Source organism: Haliaeetus albicilla, chromosome 22 (genome assembly GCF_947461875.1).
Source record: "Haliaeetus albicilla chromosome 22, bHalAlb1.1, whole genome shotgun sequence".
Lineage (NCBI taxonomy): Eukaryota > Metazoa > Chordata > Aves > Accipitriformes > Accipitridae > Haliaeetus > Haliaeetus albicilla.
In genome coordinates, this window is record NC_091504.1 from 21221427 (window position 1) to 21241636 (window position 20210).

At 39.2% G+C, this 20210-nt stretch overlaps 1 protein-coding gene across 2 annotated transcripts in view; it reads right to left on the reverse strand.

The window, feature by feature from the left end:
• The window catches only part of CARD11 (caspase recruitment domain family member 11), a 115690-nt gene that overhangs the window by 24835 nt on the left and 70645 nt on the right, over nucleotides 1-20210 (reverse strand). For both annotated transcript variants that reach the window (XM_069810297.1, XM_009921194.2), the window contains exon 2: nucleotides 387-599. In XM_069810297.1, coding sequence (XP_069666398.1) covers nucleotides 387-599 — 213 coding nt within the window. The remainder of the gene's footprint in view (nucleotides 1-386; nucleotides 600-20210) is intronic.

The following is a 20210-nucleotide window of genomic DNA, read 5'->3' on the forward strand; positions in this document are numbered from 1 at the left end:
AGACACGTTATTCAGTGCAGCCTTCACCAGGCAGTACTGAAACACTAGGATGGCAGACCCTTCAGTGACAAATCACAAAGCACGGCAAGACAGCTGAAAACCTGCTCTTGGAATGGCAGTGGCTGCTGCTTGTGTTAACTGAAATATTTGCCAAGGCTTTGATGGGAATATGAACCCCATGAGCTCCAGTCTGCACAGCACTGGAAAGAGTCATTGTTATCAAAATAGCAGCAGCAGCAGATCCCCCCCTTTACATTAAATCTCCTGTAAGTGAGATATAGGGTTTCTATTTGACAATCTGTGATTTGATACAGGCTCCCTCCAGACTTAGCAAAATAATACTGTTCCGATAGCAATGCAGATGTAGCCATTCACAAAATAATTACCTGCTCGGTTAATTTTGGAGGGCAGCATAAGTGAGTTAAGCACCTCATCCTCATCTTGCTCATCGATTACTTTGCACTGCCGTAAGTACGGGGTCAGTTTGGCTGGATTGATGTACCGGCTCAGCATGTGCCGGTTGCATTCTACGTTCTCCCACAAAGCTTCCTCCTCATCTTTCAGTGTCTCCAGGCAGTCATCCATCTCCGGCTCTCCTCCTTAACAAGGGAAACAATTGGCAAATGAACATCAAACAGGACAGTTTCTATCCTGTTACTTTTTTGTGCTTCCATGTCACATAGGATGAGCTTAGAATCGCTTCTGACTAATGCTGAATTTGCCCTATATTGAAACTGTTTGAACTGAAGTGCAGCCTGTCCACAGCTCATCTGGAAAGTGACAGTTCAGAGAAGTGCTATCCTGAGTCTATGAACTATTGCATATTGCTCTCTAGTGATGAATCTGTAGCTCAGCTAACTCTATGAAGGTCTCTACAAGTCAGAGAATCCCTCTTCATAATAGAAGCAATGGTAAAGGACACGGTGCAATGCAAGAAAGGGTATGAACATGCAGAGCTCAGAGCAAAGACAAATACTTGCTGCAGGCAACTAAGGCTTTCATTCTCACCTCCTTTGTTCCTCTCAGCTGTACTGACTTGAACCTGCACTTTTTCCTGCATATACGTGATGAGCCAACACATGTAAATGACTGCACCACAAGAATAGGTAACTCATAAGCAAGCAGTTACATATGTCTGCCTTCTGCAGCTGCACGTGGATTGACTGAGGTGTGGGCATGAATGCAAGTACCTGTGAGTTCAGACCTTGCCTTCCTCCGCGTAAGTGGATAAGTATGAGCATTGTATCACTGAAGCCTGAAAATGTTCTTGACTCATGCAAATGTATCACATGATTTCTGAGTGCTTGCTAAGCAATTTCCTGACAACTCCTAATTTGTAACCACCTCATTAGAGAAGGTTACAAGGCAGGCAACAATGAGGTGAGAAAACTCGTGCTAAAGTTAAGAATAAAGAAACTTCGTAAAAATCTTTCCTTCTTAATTTTGTAATAAATGTTAACCTTTGAAACAAGTCTTAATTTTGCATTCTAGCTTTCTCAAGATCTTGTGAACCAGGTGGCACAAGGGAAATAACCTTCTATTTCAAGAGTTATTTTACCCCATCAGAGACCATGGTTAAAGAACATGCAGTTCTCGGGTCATGTGAGATGAGAGCTGTGCTTTATGAGACTTTGCTGGTAATCAGTAACTGAAGACCTCAAAAGCAACATGTTTTTCTTGGACCAGAAGAATTCTCTCCATTGTGTTATAATTTCCTCAGCTTCCAACTTTAGGAACTGCAAAGCAGCCTGTGTTACACTGAACATCACTGGGCAAAACCAGCTATTAATCTGTATAGCCAGAGGCTATTAACTCCTCATTTTGAAAACTGAAAACAAAAGTGCTAATCTGCTAAATAATGTGTTTGTCACTGTTCTATCATAATGAAATATTGAATAGTCCTACAAAAATGCATGGTTTTTGCTTGATGCTTTCAAAGGCCTTCCCAAATTGTCCAAAATCCTAGACTGGGGTTCAACAACTCTATGAGAAAAATGTTGATGGGTTCCTCATACTATGGACAGGTTAGGAGAGTATTGCCAGGGATTTTGTTTTCTCCTGTACTCCAGTAGCTCTCTCAGAGTTCTTTTCTTTGTAGTTTCACATCTTAGGAACCACTTATTTGGCATTTGCTCTGCTGCTTGCATGTAAAATTCATTACTCCAGTGACTGCTATTAAATGGGTTGGGAGAGATAACAGTCCTCAGAGGGCAAGGAGGACTGGGTCTGCTCAACGGGATCCAGAATCGTGGGGGCATAGCTGTAGTTATGGGAAAATCTCTCATCTGGTCTTATGAACTCCTCACAAGTTGGATGAAAATTCTTACTGAATGCCAGTATTTACATGTGGTAAAGATGACACTGCAGTAATGAACAGTATAAAGGTAAAACAATAGAAAAAGCTATATAAAGTAGGTAGCAGTAGGAGGAATGCTAAAGGTGAAATAGCTTCATCTGAAGTACACATACATTCTCATGAACCTTACTCTCCACCACGTATTCTGGAAATAACTGTATTTCACTTCAAAGGTGAATTTAACAAACACTACATAATTGGAGAAGCTGAACTTTTGGGAGCAGAAGGCAATAAAGCAGAAGGTCACACTCTACCTTAGTAATCTTACAGCCACAGCTATCTATTGCATCTAAAAAAAGCTGTGTTGCAGGCCCTTTAATTTTGGGGAGCGTACCAGGAAGCTCACAGATGGATTCAGAGTGCAAAAGAAGCATGTGCCTGAATTTCATAAAATGCAAGGTATCTTGTAATCTGCTGCACCGAACCAGAAATTATTACACACTGTCAGCAGTTCCCTCAGGACATTAGTAAGGGATTTCTCCATTATATGATTCAAAGAAGAGTTCACTCATCAGTGTAATTCTCAACATGAACACATTTTTTCACCTGACATTAAAAATACCTTTATCAAATAGTCCCTTGTGTATGGCCATAATACATCCATACTGTTATTTTGGGGACATAATGTTTAATGGGAAAGTAATAAGTATATTGCATGAGTGGCTAAGAATTTTAAAAGGAGATTTCTGGTAGCAAACTCCTGTTAAACACAGTCTACTGTCAGGAGCAAGCCCCTAGAAACAGCATTTAGTGGAGTGGTCCCTCACTGCCATGTGGGAATTTCAGAATCTTCGTTTTGCTTTCTTCTTTGGATTTCCACCTTGGAAATGCCATACCAGGAGCACAGCTAAGCTCTCTCCTAACTCACTGTGCTGTTCATCACCTCTCAGGGATTACTGCTGCATAGCGGGTAGCACTCCCCTCTTTCCTAGAGCTTGACGTGTTGCCTTTATTGTGTTTCTTTGGCCAGATTGGTCTAAGAGTATAACCCCCAATAACTCCACTGTCTTGTGGAGCTATTCCAGAGATAATAGCAATGGACAGCTGATATTAGTACAGCACCCTTCTAGTAAGCAAATATTTCTTTGATTTAGTATTTAATATAATGTTGAATAAGAAATAAAATGCTTGTGATCGGTTGAAATTTTGGTGTGCTGGTCAAAAAACAGATGTGACAACTGAAACTCAGTGGGAAGCCAATAAAGGTATTATATTAGTGGCTTTAATCTTAGAAGATTTTCAGCAGCACTTGCATTTTCTAGGTATTTAAAAGACCTTATTCCCCATTTCTGTCCTTCCTTCCTGTGATGATATCGCAGAAAAGTTGATTTCACTTGTAAAATTAAAAATGACAGATTTAAAATGTTTTCAGATGTGTAATCACTTATTTAATCTGATCTTTATTACCATTATCTAGTTTCTGATTCCAACACCTCTTGAGCTGTAACCTAACAGATTCAGAAGTTGTGATATGTCACAGAAATACTATGGCATCCATTACAAATCACAGGTGTGAAGTCACAGACTTGGACTGACTTCAAGACATTAACCCAAAAGAAACAAGAATCACCACAGCAGTTAAAAAATTGCTCTCCTGCTGCTCCTTTCAGTAGTTGGTATACAAAATAGCTTTTAACTGCAGGAGATCTTAATCCAGTAATAATCTTAGCTAGTCCCATCCATTTCAAAGATCTCTGCAGATGCAGACAAATAAAAGAGAATCCCTTTTTACATTAACAGAAACACTCTATTCCTCTCATCTCCTTTTCTCTCTCAGGGACTATCCTTCTCTTGGCTGTTACACACAAATGAATCTTTCTATGTGTTTGCTATTTTTTTGTTATATTTTTCAACTGAACAAATCACCTTGCAGTTAAAGCTGTTCCCTGTTCTCACTCAGACTCCACACTTTCATACGTCAGTGACACTCTCCACTGATCAAGGGAATAAAGCCTGCAGGCTTCAGAACCAGGGGTTCTGTAAAGTGCTTATCATCAGGTCACATCTAAAGCTTCATTTTTTGTGATTCATTTCATGATGGTGCAGAAATTAACCCTTCAGCCGTTTAATTATTTGCATCCCCTTGCTCTGAATTCTTGTCAGCCTGTTGATACTGAGAAATCAGTATGTAACAGACTGCAAATGCAGGCTTCAGCTACGTTTTCTGATTTCTTGATATCTCCTTTGTGAAATATGAGAAAAGGGTATTGTCCTCATACTGAGAAGCAGGAGGAAGTTTTTTTGGAAGAGCTGATCTATTTTAATGTTTTGGACTTCTGCATTTGCCACAGATGTTCACAGACTGGCAGTATTTAAAAAGAAACCACAACATACAAAATATTTGTGCAAATTATAAGTTAAGAATAACAGACGTTTAGGTTAAATACTAAATATGTGTATATAAACCAGAAAAAGATTACATATAAATTATCATACTCTAAAGTGAAAATAAAGATGAAAATAGCACTTTAAAACTGTGTATATAATTATCCTCAATGTTTTGAGGGTATTGTATTACATCCTCTTTCTATGCCTATCTCAATTTCATGGGGCAATACCCTTTCTCCCTCAAGTTTGTATAGCACCTCACATGATAAAGTATAACAACAGGTTGATTTTCTCAAAAGCTGCTTGTATGGATATTTGCAGATTTGCACTATCAGAGAACCACAAAACCACAAAGGGATTTAGAGCTATTTCTAATTTTGGAGGAAAGTCACAGTTTAAGGTGTGATAAGGAAATTATATTCCTTTGCTTAAGGACAGGAGAGGTCTATTTGCACTCCTGGCTTTCTGAAATGCTGAATACCAGCAGTTTCCAATTATGTTGGCTGCACTGCTGGTTGTTCTATGGTACTGAAAACCGCTTTTAAAAGGCTTAAACATTGATTAAGCTATATAGCATTGCTTAGCTATACTTGCGAATTTTTTCCATACAGGTGCCTGCATCTGGACTCCCGAAGGAGAGGAGACTGTGTCTTCATCTGCCCTTAAAATGTGCACTTTATATTCATTCTTTCTACCTCAGTGTCCCCTCCTGAAAACAAGGCTGGTAAGAAGTATTTTTATGACAAGGTAGGACTAGTTAATTAGTGACTGCAAAGCACTTGGAACCAGCAAGATAGGAAGGCCCTAGAAAAACATTTATTCTTAGTGCAGTTTTATTACTTCAAATGTTGCAGGCCTTAGAATACTTTCTGAAGCCAGCAGCACTGTTGAATGGACTGGGCTGTATTTCTGTTTTAGGTCACAGTGGCTGTATATGGAAAGAACCATTCTGTATCTATCAGAACCCCCTCCCTCTGTATATAAAAGATTCAACCAGCTTACTGAACACCACAGTTTCAACAAAATACAAAAGAAAAATACAGAATAAGAGATACCGAAGTAATAGAAGAGCAGGAAGCTTTAAACACAAAATAGGATTATTTTCACACAAAGTATTCTGTTCAATTCCATTGAGTCAATCTTCCTGTTACACACAACCTACAAAAAAAATCCCAAACAGTAGCAGACTTGCAAGGCTTCAGTGAGGTGAAGCTAGATCTTCAGTGAAGCCAGATAATAGCTATAGTCATAAATACTACTCCCATTTCCTGAACAGAAGAGAGACAGAGGTAACCAAAACAAACTCCCTAGCTGGTTCAAAGAGCTCTGGAGGCATATTCATCTTGCTTCTACAAGCAGAACAGGGAAAGAAAATTCCCCTCATTTTCATAACTGTTAGCTCAAAAACCGAGTGAGAGAAAAAGAAATGAAGAATTCTATCATGTTACTCTTATTCAGTACCTCTGCTGTATGAAAAAGAAGAAAGCAACAGAATAAATCAGAGATTTGTCTCTAATCACTATTCCTGTCCTAACAGAAGAAGGCCAGAAGAATTAATACTATAGGAACTCTCTTTAATTATCTCTTCCTTTGCCTTTATTTACTCTCCTAAGAACAGATCCATATAAAACTCCATCTGAGAAAAAAAGAAAGGGTAATGCATACATAAAGCACGGACCAATTATTAGTATTGTTAGTCAGCACACCCAACAGTTTGCTTAGTATCACCTAAACCAGAAAACGCTATGCAACAAAGACACACAAGTTTTTCAATATTGCAGGATAATATTGCTTAAGAGCTGAACAATCCTTGCACTGAATTCCACAGTTATTACATTTAGCTTTTGTCTGCTTTTGAAATTGCGTATGAAATTCTATAAAATACCTATCACTTTCTGGAGGAAAAAACTATTTACACATTAAAAATGTTGTTCTGCCCAATGAAATATTGTTGCAAAAGACCTTAATCAGTGCAGTAATACTTATTAGGATCCTGTAATGATCTCTGTTTCATAAAAGGCTGAGATCTATGCTTTCCCATTTTGTACTCCATCTGGTGAGAATATCTAAAGTCTACATCTTCCTCAAGTCTGCCAGCTTTAGAACTTCAGAGCTCTTATCATCTTATCACACAGGAAGGAAATGACTAATTTTGTCTCAATAGCAAACCAACAGCAGATTATGCTACCTCGAACATGCAACACCCAATCAGATTTGGTTGTAGAACATATATTACCAATAATAAACAAAGAAAATGGAAAAATCCTCCTGTACAAATAGCTTAAATGATGTTTTGACGACTCTGTCATTTTTCTATGGGTCACTATTTTCTACATATAGTGAAGATGCTTCTCGCTCCCTCAGTAACATACCGTCTAAGCACTACTGATAGAGAAGCAAATTTAGAGGGTGGATTCATCTCACTAATTTGAATTAGGCATCTAGTTTAACTTAGAAATCTAGTTCCTCTCTAGTGAATGGAAAGTGGTCTGTTCAAAACTTCATTCCACCATTGTATACTTCTGCTTTAGAATGCCCTCTAAAGATTGGTTTCTGGCCACCGCTTAGGTGCCCTCTAGGGTCAACGGAGAGAGATTTGTCCCTTCAGATGGCAATGCCTGCACTGGTGATTAGATGGATATTATTCTGTTTTCCCACACTGTTTAAGAATCTGATACCCAGATTTCAGAAATGGAGAAAAAAAACTGAAGAGGAGAGAGGAAGATGAGGTTTGGGGATGAAAAATGGTGAGGTCAAGGGAAAAGGAAATATAAAAAAGGAACAGGAAAAGAAAAAGAAAGTTAGAGAAAGAGGAACTCAACAGAAATGAAAGTGAGGAACAGAAGTAAGACAGAGATGAGAACAGGAAAGACCTTAGTAAAGGCAAAGGGAAGGAACGCGGGGTGCAAAGCAAATGAAGGGATAAATAGGGAAGGCCCTGCCACAGATCCTGACACATCAGAAGTTAGCGCTAGTTCTGAGCATGCAAATCAAGATAATGGCACAATAATTTAAATAAACATTTACCACAGGAATTTAGTGCATCTATTTGAAAAGATTTGCAAAGTAGCAGTGGAGAGCTGAAAGCCTGACATTTACTAAATGCTTTAATCTACACATCCTCCATCCTGTTATGCATGATGATGAGGAGGACAACAGAAATCACTGTGCTAATGTAGTACAAATATGTTTATATAGCTGGCCTTTTTTTTCTTGAGTGCAGCATTAGCTACTGACACCAGCATTTCCTTTCAACTAATCTGTGCTAAAAGCCAAGATCTAAAAAAGAAGCTGTCATCCTCAGGCTGCCAACAGCTCATGAGAATGCTGGTCCAACAAATGCTTCAGAAGTCATTACTAGGTCCCAGGTTAATTTTTTCTTGAGACTGACTCATTCTGTTTTTACAATTGATAATGAGATTCTCACTAGCTTAGGAGAAGGAGGAGGCACAGCTGGGGGCAAACGTACAGTCCTGTGTGATTAGGAGGAGTCCGGCATTAAAAATTCAAGTTGCCCAAACATGCAAATGAGTTTGATGATCGTAGGTTAGGTCCCAGTAAATGTGTGCTTACATTACAAAAACCAGCACATTCTTTGGTACAGAGAGCCGGTGTTCATGAGGGATTTGCATAGACTGAGCTACATAAGAACCTGGTAAGGACAAAGAATCATTAGCTGATACATACACACATACGAAACTTGCATAACCCTTGCACAGATAGCCTGATTCTCGTTGGTGTTACTAACACTTCACTTCTATTAATATAACGAGTCACATAAAACAGGAAAAGAGAAAAAAGTGTAGCTTTGCCATACAAAACTGATACTTAGTCTGTTTATTAAAAAAATTTACACTTTCTACAAACTCTTACTTCACGCAAGTTTAAAAAAATAACAAAAACCACTCAGAGAAGAACATCTTCTATGCAGTCAGAAGATGATTCCTTGTAGGTGATACTCTCATCCGCAAACAAAGGATATTGCAGAACACATTAGATGGGAGGACTGCACTCTAGTTTAACAATCTCCAAATTCAGCAACAACTGACAGTAAATGCGTAGGCTATTCTTACAACAGAAAAGGTTACACTCCAATCTTGAATACTGTCAGATAATCTCACTGTAACTCACCACGGCCCAACAAAGTTTGAAAATAGTATTTCATATAGCAGGCTTTATAACATGGCAGGAAAATAAGACAGAACCCTACATTAAGAATCCTACAGTTAGTCAAAATACACAAAATACAAAGAATGAACAAATAAGAAGCCAACTCTCATAACCCTTCTATAAAGATCAATCTTAACAAACAATACTACTCCAAACACATGAAAAATAACCCACATGCAAATTGTTTACTGCATTATAATAGCAGCATGCACTGACTGTGATGAAAATACGATTCAGTTAAATATCTTAAATGCACTGTGCAAAGGTATAATAGCTCCCCATCTAGCTCTGTGAAGACTTATCCATTCACGTTTAGCTCTTAATTGCTAACAATATATTCTGTTGGATCATACACTGTCCAGTCTCCCAAGGGTGATGGCTGCTATGATTCACATATACATTTTGTTCATTTTATGTAAACACACAACTTCACATGGATAGAACAGGTATGTATTCCTTATTCCATTTTGTGACCTCTTTGTAACTATTACTTTAAAATAGACCCTAATGTTAGAGAACAGACTGCTGTCTTGCACAGGTAGTTTGTCTGTGGCCTGAAGAATGACATACATGCCTTGCATAACAAATACCTGTAGTCTTTCCACCTCAAAGTCACTGGAAGAAGTAAGCTTCACTCCTAGTCACAGACTGTCATAGTCCTTGATGTTCTGCTCATTGACAAAATCTTCTATCCTTGTAAGCTTGCTTAAAGCTGCGTTAACGTCTCAGCCAGCAGAGCACAAAACACACAGAAGACAACTGGATGCCATTTGACAAGAAAAAGTCTACAATAGATCACAAGCAGCCTGGCCTAGGAAGGACAAAACCTCACCAGGAATCAGGAGGAGCTTGCTATTTTACTGCTGGAAATTAGAATTCTCCTTTTACATGGAAATGGTTGTACTTGTTTTATGAATAGATTTTTCCCACTTAAGCTTTCTGGCCACCTCCTCTTTTTCTTGCTCTGTGTCCTCTCTCTTCTTGTACCAGTGTCGCAGGACTGTGTCACGTAGCTCCGGAAACATACACCCACCATCCTCTCTCTCAAACTCACTGTCTATATATAGTAGATAGAAAGGTGCTGGGGGCTGCCTTACTTCCCTTTTCTTCTGAACAGAGGCTGTGGGTAACTTTCAAATACGACACCATTACAGAGGAAAGTCTTAGAGGAAGTGTTCTCATAGCCACAGAGAGCTGCGCGCTACGGATGGAGCAGGAAAGACCTGAGGAGTACCTCAAACAGGTCCTCCTTTCCTGCAGATACTACGGCTGGGGTTCATTAACAATCCTATGTCACCAAAGAAGCCTCACTGGAAGGCCTGCAATTAAAAGCAGGAAAGCAGTCTCTGGGAAACAGAGAGGCAGTTCACTTTCCATCCTGCAGAAGGGCTCCTTTAAGTCACTTCCATAGAAATTTAAAGCAAAAATTGTCAGATTCTTTACTTAACGGGACTGTACTTTATTTCTGTAAGTGGTAACCTCTTGGGGAAGAGATAATACCAAATTCTTGGCAATTCTATATTTCCTACCTTCAAAGCATTGCAAGAAGGAATCAAGTATCTTCTGTTGCTTTCTCCATAACTAAGTCAACTGCTCTGATTATACAGAATAAAATGCTGTAAAGCTTTCATGTGGAAAGCTTTATCCCAGAAGAATTAACTAACCATTGGAAGAGACTAAACCCTGGTCTCATCGGGAAACTCTGGCCAGTTCAGTTCATGGTTAACAAGTATTTTTTGAAAAGACCAAAGAGGCAAAGTACTAATATAGCAAGAAATCTGGCTATCCGTCTTCACCCGGGTGTGGTTCTTGAGAATGAGTCAACATAAGAAGAAGTATGAGAATTTTATTGAATTCTCTGCTGACTGTGGAAATAAATATTTGTGAAAAAAGCAACTGTAAAGTGATGCCAGAATTACACTCCATCTGTGAGCATCCCAGTCTTTAAGCACAGGCAGCTGCTGTTACAACAGCATCTACAAACAATATTACAAAAGCAAGATTTGCAGGATTCTATGCACCCAAATCCTGATCTTTAGGAGAAGATGTTTAACAGTACAAAGGGTGGTAACCAACTAAAAGTCAGTGGAAGTTTGGTTTTATTCTCCTAACTTATGCCTAGAAGCATAACAATTCTGTATGTGCTATCTGCATTAACTGTACCTCATAGAGTAAAGTACCACAAGCTAACAAAAAAGCATTTGCAGAATGTGCAGAAAAGCCATTGTTTTAAATGCAGTGTTGTACTTGTGTATGAAGTAAGGTTACATGCAATATGAGCACTAGCAAATGGCTCCCACACTTGAGGATTGATTTCCCCCATTTCTCATTCCTACTCAAGGGCACAACTTGTAATTAGGGTCAGATTTTCAAAGAACGTAGGTGGCATTTAGGCATCAAAATAAATGGCCAGATTTTTGCAAGACTTGCCTCAGAGTGTAGGATAAGATAGCGTTATGAATCACAGAGCTGCTGAGTGTTAAGCACTTTTAAAAATCAGGTCTTTCTTACACGCTTAAATTGAAGCAGAGCTCTTTCAAAAATCTTTTCACAACTGGAACATTCTTCAAATGCTAAGTATTTGAAAAATGGGCCTTTAAAGCTTTGTGAGGTGCTAATTTTTACATGAATAAGAAACTGCTCTGTATGGCACCTATAAATCTGGCTGGCAGCAGTATTTAAGTAGTTCTGACTCTCCAGTATTGTATGAACTCTTCAATGGTACACATTCCACAGGGAAGAGGGCAGACACTGTGTGTCAGTGCTTACCTGTGTTAATTCTAACCCTTCTGAATCCATGAAATAAATATTTTGCTAGCTAACAGGTGACGGTGAACGCTGCTGATGCATCAATCTTGTTTCAGCATATTGTCTCCAACTACAATTGAGATTTTAAGAATTAGATGAAATTTTAAGCTTTGAACCCTCTGAGACATAATAAAAGAAGGGTTCTTTCTACATGACTAACAATATTTCTTTCTATGAGGAACAAAAACAAAATTCTTTTTCTTATGCTCAAAAACTAATACGGTGTAGAAACTATAGGAGGTTTTAGATTAGGCTCTCCTTCCATTGCTATTTGCCCTATTTATCTTTTTTTTTCAAAGCCGGTAAGTTCAGCCTTGCAGAATCTATACTGCTGACTCAGCTAACTGAGCCAAAACTCATAAAAATCTATTTAAAAAAGGTCCAATGATTTTATTTTCTAATCATAAATATGAAATTTAATTAGCATCTCATTGCTAACGAAGTCACCACGGAAGATGAGACTGAGGAATTAGGCACAGGGATGGAACATCAAGCGTAAAACAAAACAACTGTTATGCAGGAGCCAGTTTAACTCCTGCTTTCCTCCACTCAGGTTTCAGATCTTTTAAGAATTATGTGCTGTGTTCATGTTTTGTACTTTCATGGCAAGGCCCTTCTATCTTCTGTGGCAGTAATTACTCTAGCATGATATATAGCATCATGCGAAATACAAAATAACAACAGATAAGGTTCACTCTGGATTGGAAACAGAAGCAAGATAGAGCAGGTCGGATCTGAATTGAAAATCCTATTTTGTCATAAGCTACCCAGGTCAGTAAGTGTTTCAAATCCTATAAAAGCAATACACTCATCAACTGAGAAAAGAACTCATATTATTCTCCAGGGTACTGCAAACATCAAAAAGATTAAAGGAATTTTTTTTAAAGGAAGCATATGGAGAATTTAAAAAGCCTCTTTAAAATAGGAAATGTGTCCAGCCTTTTCATTATTAGCATTCGTAGAAGGTATGTCCTAGGCTGACATCAGCACTGATGTTGGCATTACTGGGTGAAATTCTGTCTGCTGTGAGCTACCTTCACCATCTTCTCTCCAGAGTTCTTGAGAGGACAAGAGCTCTTGATCTGCCTTTGCCCACCCGTGCCTGTGTGATTACGGGAGGGTTACATGAGCACGTTTCCCTGCAGAGCAACACAGATGGTAACCTGGGGTGAAGGCAGGGACAGGCGTCCTTCTGCAGCTGCTCCTCGAGGTGCCTCGGTGAGGGAGCAGAAAATACAGAACATCACAGGAGAGAGGACTCAGTGAGAAGTGGGCAAGTGCCGTGGGAGAGTTCTGAAAGGGCTGATGAACTACAGTAACCACAAAGCTGTACTTTCTCCTTACACTCACACTGAAATTGTTCATAGCAAATTAGTGTGGGAGGAAGTGTTTACAGGACCTGTCCTGAGAGCGAGTAATTATTAATAATTCCTGGATTGCTAGAAAAGCTTTTGGAGTAATTCTGTGTGTGGGCATGCCCCTTGGTTGCTCTCCATGACAACATTCACCAGGGTAAAAAGGGCTTTATTAGTGCTGGTCCTGGTTACTCATGGGTGGGCAACTTTTTAATTCTTGTACACTCTCTGATGTGACTTGAAATCTGGAAACATCCAAGAATGTGGTTGCAGCATTATAAAAGTTTACTGCTTTGCAGCGTGACAAAACCAGCTCTTCTTCATTATCAGTAATGGAAATCAGGAGTTATACATCAAGCAATGTTCCATGTAGTAAGGCAGGAGCAATTCAGGGACAGTGAAGCTTTCTTGGATGCTGTCAGACTCATTTTCTCCTGACGATCTCGTAATGCTTTAAAAAGTACTGTTCGTTTTTCAGGGCAGCCGCCAATGAGTACAACACCATTTTCATACTAGCTGTAAGGATAAGCAGACAGAATGGGTAAATGATACTCATGTACCCGCGTTGCCAAAAGCCAGGGCACAGCCTACAGGTTCTGACGATCAGCTGCCCTGCTATACCTAGAGAGAGCATTTCCCTCCACCTCTCATCTGAAAGCCTCCTAGTTGAAGTGGCAGTCTATATTCTGATGAAAAGCAGCAAGGAGCCTCTTTAGAAACAGTTCATTTTCTAGATTCTGTCTTGATTTTCCGCCTTGCATACAGCAAGAAAACTGTTGGCTCTGAGAAAGTAAAAATAAGGAAGCAGAACCACATTTTGACATCCTGACCATTTCTCTCCCCTAGAATTAGCCCTTTCTGTCCTAGTATCCCTGCCTGCTTGAAAGTCAGGAAGCTGTGAGAAGGAAGACTGATATTTCACCTTTCTAGTATTCATGTTCTTTGCCTTTTAAAATATATTTAATATATTTTTTAAAAAAGGTAAAAATTGCAAAAAGAGCCCAATTTACCTATGTCCTGTTTTCAAATGTGATAAAAATATGCAGGAGCCTATGTTCTCATTAACAGATATGAGATTAAGGATTCAATTCTGACAAGTTTTGGAGTTGAGCAACTTTCAGAAATCATAAGAGTCCTTAGCCTAATTCTGGCTGCTCATTCCTGCTTCTCATTGGGAGGAGGTGGTCCAGCGGAAAAAAAATAATTTTTTGCATGGTTAAGTTTCAGCTGAATCAGTTTCTTCATCCAGCTCACCACATTACTCTGCAAATGCTTGTGTCAACAGGGCACAAAAGGCAGTGCAAACGCAGCAACAAGTGGCCAAAGCCAGGTCTTCAGCAGGGTTGCTGCTAGATGCATAAACAGCCTCAGAGGCTGAAGCTGTTCAGCATTTTTGGAATGTTGTCCCACATAACGCAGTGAGTCAGCAGTTGCAATGAATCTGAATGAAGAGCAGAGATACTGCAACATTCAGACAATACTTCCCAGTACCGTTCCACAAATTCAACAATTTTTTAATCACTAGGAAATAGAAGTCTTACCAGAAAAATAAAATTCAGGAAAGTTTTAAAATAAAATTTGGCAAAGTTTTAATTGTAGCGAGTTGAAATCTGTCCTCCAAAGAAAAGAAACAATGTCTTTCAAAAACAGAATTTTGCCTCTTGTTCTCTCCTGTGATAACATTTACTCAAAATACAAGGCCAAAAATATCAAAAGTCACTACCAATTTTTATTTTGCCTAGCTTCATATACATAAGGACAATTTTACGTTGCTGTTACACTATCATTCACCTGCAATAGCAAACAGCCACAACCCAGAGATGTTATCATCAAGACTGACCTGGGAAACACTGGACATTTTATTAGCAGTTGTGGTGATGAGGTGAATGGTAGAGTTGAGGTGAGCTGAGTGAGGACTACCAACTTTCTTCAAACAACTGATAGGCATAGTCCCTGGTATCTTCAGTGGAGTGGTGATGTCAGTCTCTGTATATCAGACTTACCCTAGTTCAAATTTCTGGAATAACTCTTTGTTTCTTTCTAATATTACTGACATCACTCATCCTAGCAAGGAAAAAAGGAATTAAACTTTCTCATTCCACATTTTGAGGATCTGAAATGGATAATTTGGTAAAGCATATTTTTAAAGAATAAAGCAAGTTTAAAGCAATAACTAATGCTCCTTTTGGATTCTTATATGCAAACTTTTAGCACTTGGCCAAAAATGTTGCTGTTCGTTTTCAGGACAGAACGGTCCAGCTGGTGGCTTATAACCCAGATCCAACCATCAGAAGGTGTTTACTCAATCCACTATGTTTTTCTCTGAAGGAAACAAGGATTGCTGGTTTGGGCAGCAGACAGCTGCATGTCGCCTCTTGGGCTTGTGTAAGGCCAAATTCACAGCAGAACGAATTTCTGGTCTGAGACTACAGAGTTCGGTGCCTCCACATGAGGGCTGGAGGAAGGTGGGAAGTAACCCACTTCTAGACATGTAGAGCATCATATGGAATGCCAGGATGTGGCACTGCACAGCCCACAGAGTCTGATACTCTGATCTGACTCTTTACAGCAGCTCTACATGCAGGACCAGAGGATCAATTTGGGACCACATTGTCTGAAACACAGCACAACCACCCGAACAACCTGGACTACTATAGCCAGCTGTATGCGTTAAGCATTCTCCACAGGAGAAAAGAAAAGAAGTGGAAGAATCTCCCAGATGAAAATATGATTTTGTCAGTGAGGTCTAGAAACCTTGCTAAAGCAAAATGGCCTATCTCTGCCTTCCCTCTGATTTTTTTTCTTTCATTTGCTGTGCTTGATGCATTGCTCCTTTTCCCTTAGGATCAGTCACAAACCAGAGGTGACAGATAACCTTCAGTTCCAAAGCATGCTGTAGAGAGAGAAGTTTGCTAGTTATCTTCACTCACCTGATGACACTACCATATATGGGATGGTAATCAGAATCAGAGAGGAAGAGGAAAGGAGATATTCAACAAGACAAGTGAGGCAAGTCAGACAAACGGGTCAGACTGAAGGTAGAGGGCACTTGGGATGTCCCGTGAGGACCAAAATAACGGTAACAAACCACCCTCTGCCTTTTCTCATGTTCTTTCCTCAGTAGCTGAATGTTCAAATTATCTTTACTGTTCCGATCCCTTTGTGCAGAAACTGTTCTTAGATCTGTGCTGATTCACAGCCTTCAAAGTGGCATTCAAATTCTGACCATTTCTGTCTTAGACCTAGCATTTTCCAGTTGTCCTTTGCCGGTGAAAAAGTTCAGTCCATCCTGATATCATATTCTCATATGGCTTCTAAAGTAACTCTTGAGCTAGACATCACTATCCCAGGTGTGCAATCCTAGTTGTTCAGTGATTCAGTGGAAGTGTCAATAGCATTTAATCCAGCAAAACTGCCTGGATACTGCTCTCACTATGGATATGGACAAGTCACAAAAACACCATTCTGTATTGTAACACTCCGTATGAAAATGCCCAAGTATCACTTTTCCTTTGGACCACAGACTTGCAGATTAAAAAAAGAAAAACTGATGCAGTGCTTCCAGCCTTACAGGAAATGTAATACTCCTTCACTTTTTTCTAACAACTAAAGCAGATGAAAAACACACTCTTTTCTGACCTAACACAAAAGTTTAAATATTTTTTGTTTCATACCGCATTGATATCTTTTATGGCATAAATTGCAAAAATGAGAGAATAAAAGACAGAAGGAAATTAAACTTTCTACAACAAAACTAGTTAGCCTTGGGCCTTTCTGAAAAATATGTAACTGGAAATACAGGAATATGTTACTGGAAGGATGAAACACACCCAAAATCTTCTTGAACAATTAAATATTGTGACTTATTTTAACTTCTTTTGGCAGGAACTGTGAAGGAAGACTAGCAGTGTAGTAGCAGAGAAGAGTCTTATCTTAAGCTTGGCTTTTTTTACCGGGAGAAAATCAGCTCAGCAACAGTAAAGAAGGTGGAAAAAGTTTATGGAATTTTGTATTTTCGGTCAGTGCAAGTCATTAGTGAAATAAGTTTGATGATGTCACTAACTACGTCATTATAAACTACGAAAAACATATGGAATGACAAGTACCTTGACGCGGTGCTCAGGGACATAGTTTAGTGTTGGCCTTGGTAGTGTTAGGTTAACGGTTGGACTCGATGATCTTAAGGGTCTTTTCCAACCTAAACAATTCTATAATTCTACATTTCAGAAGAAGCCAAGAAATAGAGATGCAGGCAGCAGCTGCTGGATAGACACTGTGACTTGTTCTTGTAAAAGACTGGGATGCACCAGTAGACTTTGGAGAGGATCCATGCAAAATTGCATCCAGGGAGGAAATGTTCTTTTAAACACAGACTTCATGCAACAGACGAGTTTGGTTAGTGAATGGTAAATGTCAAAGGTATTTTAATTGAGATGTTAAAAGCCCAAAGCCTTCAAATGATCTTATAAATGTGATAATCTTTCAGTTCATGATCAAGGAGAAAAGATTCAATCACCAGTTGCACTGTAGCTTAGAAATGAAGTATATTTGGTGTAATCTTTAGAAAAAGAGTTGAAGCAACCTTCGGGTGCTTTCCCAGTTTGCTCAGGATTCAGAATTCTGATTCAGAATTCACAGAAGGAAACATTTGAAAGGTTTCTTTATTGGTGTTTCAAACCCTGGAGGAACGTACTTTTGTGCTCAAATATATTAAATGTGTGTAACAAGCTATTAAGCATACTCACACTGATTTCAAGTATGGGCACAGCTAGATTAGAAATGTTTATACACATATAGAGCTGTAAAAAATGAAGTGGAAACAATCCATTAACTGCTAATGATAACCATATATGTACTGCTAGCATACAGCTTTTTCTGCATTCAAATGGAAAAAAAAATCCTTATCCCATTTTAAAAGAAACCCTGTGTTAAATTTACTCTTCAGCGCCTCAGTTACAACCTGAGGAAAATTTGCCAGCAAACAACCAGCGCTCAGGAGGCCAGTGGGAATCCTTTCATTGGTTACACTGAAGCTGTATTCCTCCCCTGAACTACAAAAAACAGGGCTGACTATCAGACTTGGGCAAATAACAGGTATCTTTCAGTAAGGCCAAACTGGCCTCTGGGACCAGAACAAGCATATCCGTCAATACTACACAATGTTACTTTACACAGGCAAATTCACTGAGGCAACAATTACTACAAATAATATCACATACATAGCTGTATACACATTTATCCTTTTGACAAAACCAGAATGTTATGGCATTTCGTTTGACACTTCTTATAGATTTCCAGTGAGATTTGACAAATTTGTCTTTCCTCCTGAGTTGCTAAACAGATTCACTGAAGTAGACAGCATTAGAAAGCAATGCCCCATCCAGCACTGGAGATAAAATAGGTTTTGCAGGACTAACATAAGAAGAGTATTCTCTTCACTACACGTTCAGCAGTGATAGCAGACAATGCACAACACTTTGCCAACTTTTGGTGCTATTAGTAATGTACTTTTATGAGCCGTGAAAACCCCCCCTCTGTGTTTGCCTTTTGTATAAAAAAGTACAAAGGCCTTACCCACTGGTAAAATGTTAAATGTACCCCCTGTAGATCACTAAGCATGTGAATTCAAGGTACTCACAATCACCATGCCTAGAGCCCAAATATTTGGCAGAAGATTACGAAGGATGAGAGGTGTTCAAAATCAAAGTTCAGAAAAGACCTTTGTGTTTAACTAAAGTCAGTGTGAAAACCTCCTGCCAAGGAGTAATCCACTGCCCACAGCTGGGACACACCATAACAGGGTACATGGCAGATCTGCTGTTTTGTCAAATTGCACTTTAAACAGACTGGCACTGTATTCTCCTTTTGCCTGAGAGGAGGAAAAATGAGAGGGTAATATACGGAGAGAATACTGACCAAAGAAGTAGAGAGAAAGAAGCTTTTATCACTCGTTGGATGTGTGCCACAGAGACCAATTATATACATTTGACAGCAACCATTATAATTCCAGAGTCCTTGAACAAATCACAAGCAGAAAGGTTACCTTCCTGAAAATGTTCATTGCCATTAAATAACTGACCCAGACTAGAGGGTGAAGGCAGCACTTACGAGGGAGTTTGGGGGAAGGGAGGAGATGGGGAATCTTATTACATGTACACCTGAGAAAACCCCATCATTTGTTCTGAAAAAGGAATTGCAGATTCACTGCAGATACTGTATTCTCAGCAAAGCGGACAGTGTTCTGAGAATGCAAATCCTACAGACAGCAGTGACAAAACAGCCAAGACAAAAACAATTTCTTGCTGGTATCAGTGGCAAAACTCGACTAAACTTGGTGAGGTTTACGGTTTTACCCTCCAGCTTGAAAGTCACAAGGCCTGGTCCCATATTCCTTGTTCTTTTAAGTTTACATTGCTATGGAGGCTACTGACAAAGAGAGCTGCCATAGGTCAAATTCCACCATCAGTTACATACCCTTAATGACCACATCTAAGTGAAACAGTATTTCATAAAACATGCATTTCGGTATCAAAGAGAGAGTTGAGACATCTGCTAAAGAGTGAGTAGCTTGTTCTCTCTCAATGATATAGGCATAACATTCGGACAAATAAGGATCTCTATAAATCATATCCTCTGTGAGCGATCATTCCATATATCTGATTAAAAATTTCACCAAGCAACAGTATATAAACCAAGGTCATTTGGTATATCACATTCAGATTTCTTCAGCATATCCCAGGTATTTGGGATGCATCCTTCTAGAGAAGGTTCAAATTGCCTTTAATTTTAACAGATACATGCAGTCAGATGGTTCTCATTTCACCCATGTTGAAAGTTTATTTTTCTCTTAATTCAGAGTTATATCTAATTGGAAGTAACTTCGCATAAGAACAGGGAGTCAAACAAGCGGTTCTGAATTTCTGTTGTGGGGTTGGCCCCCGCAATATACCAATTTGCTGGGGAGGATGGAAAGTTTCCAGGCTCTTTCCAGTTGAAATTTCTCCTCTGCCAGACACATGACTCAAGAAACTAGACACACACACACACAAAAAAAAGAATTTCTGGCTCCAGGTCCCATTACAACTGTCGCAACCCAACTTTGACAATGCCCATTTTTAACTCAACAGACAGCAAACTACCATGATGAAAAAGAAAAAGGAGGGAGGGAGGGAGAGAGAGAGAAGAGATGGTGT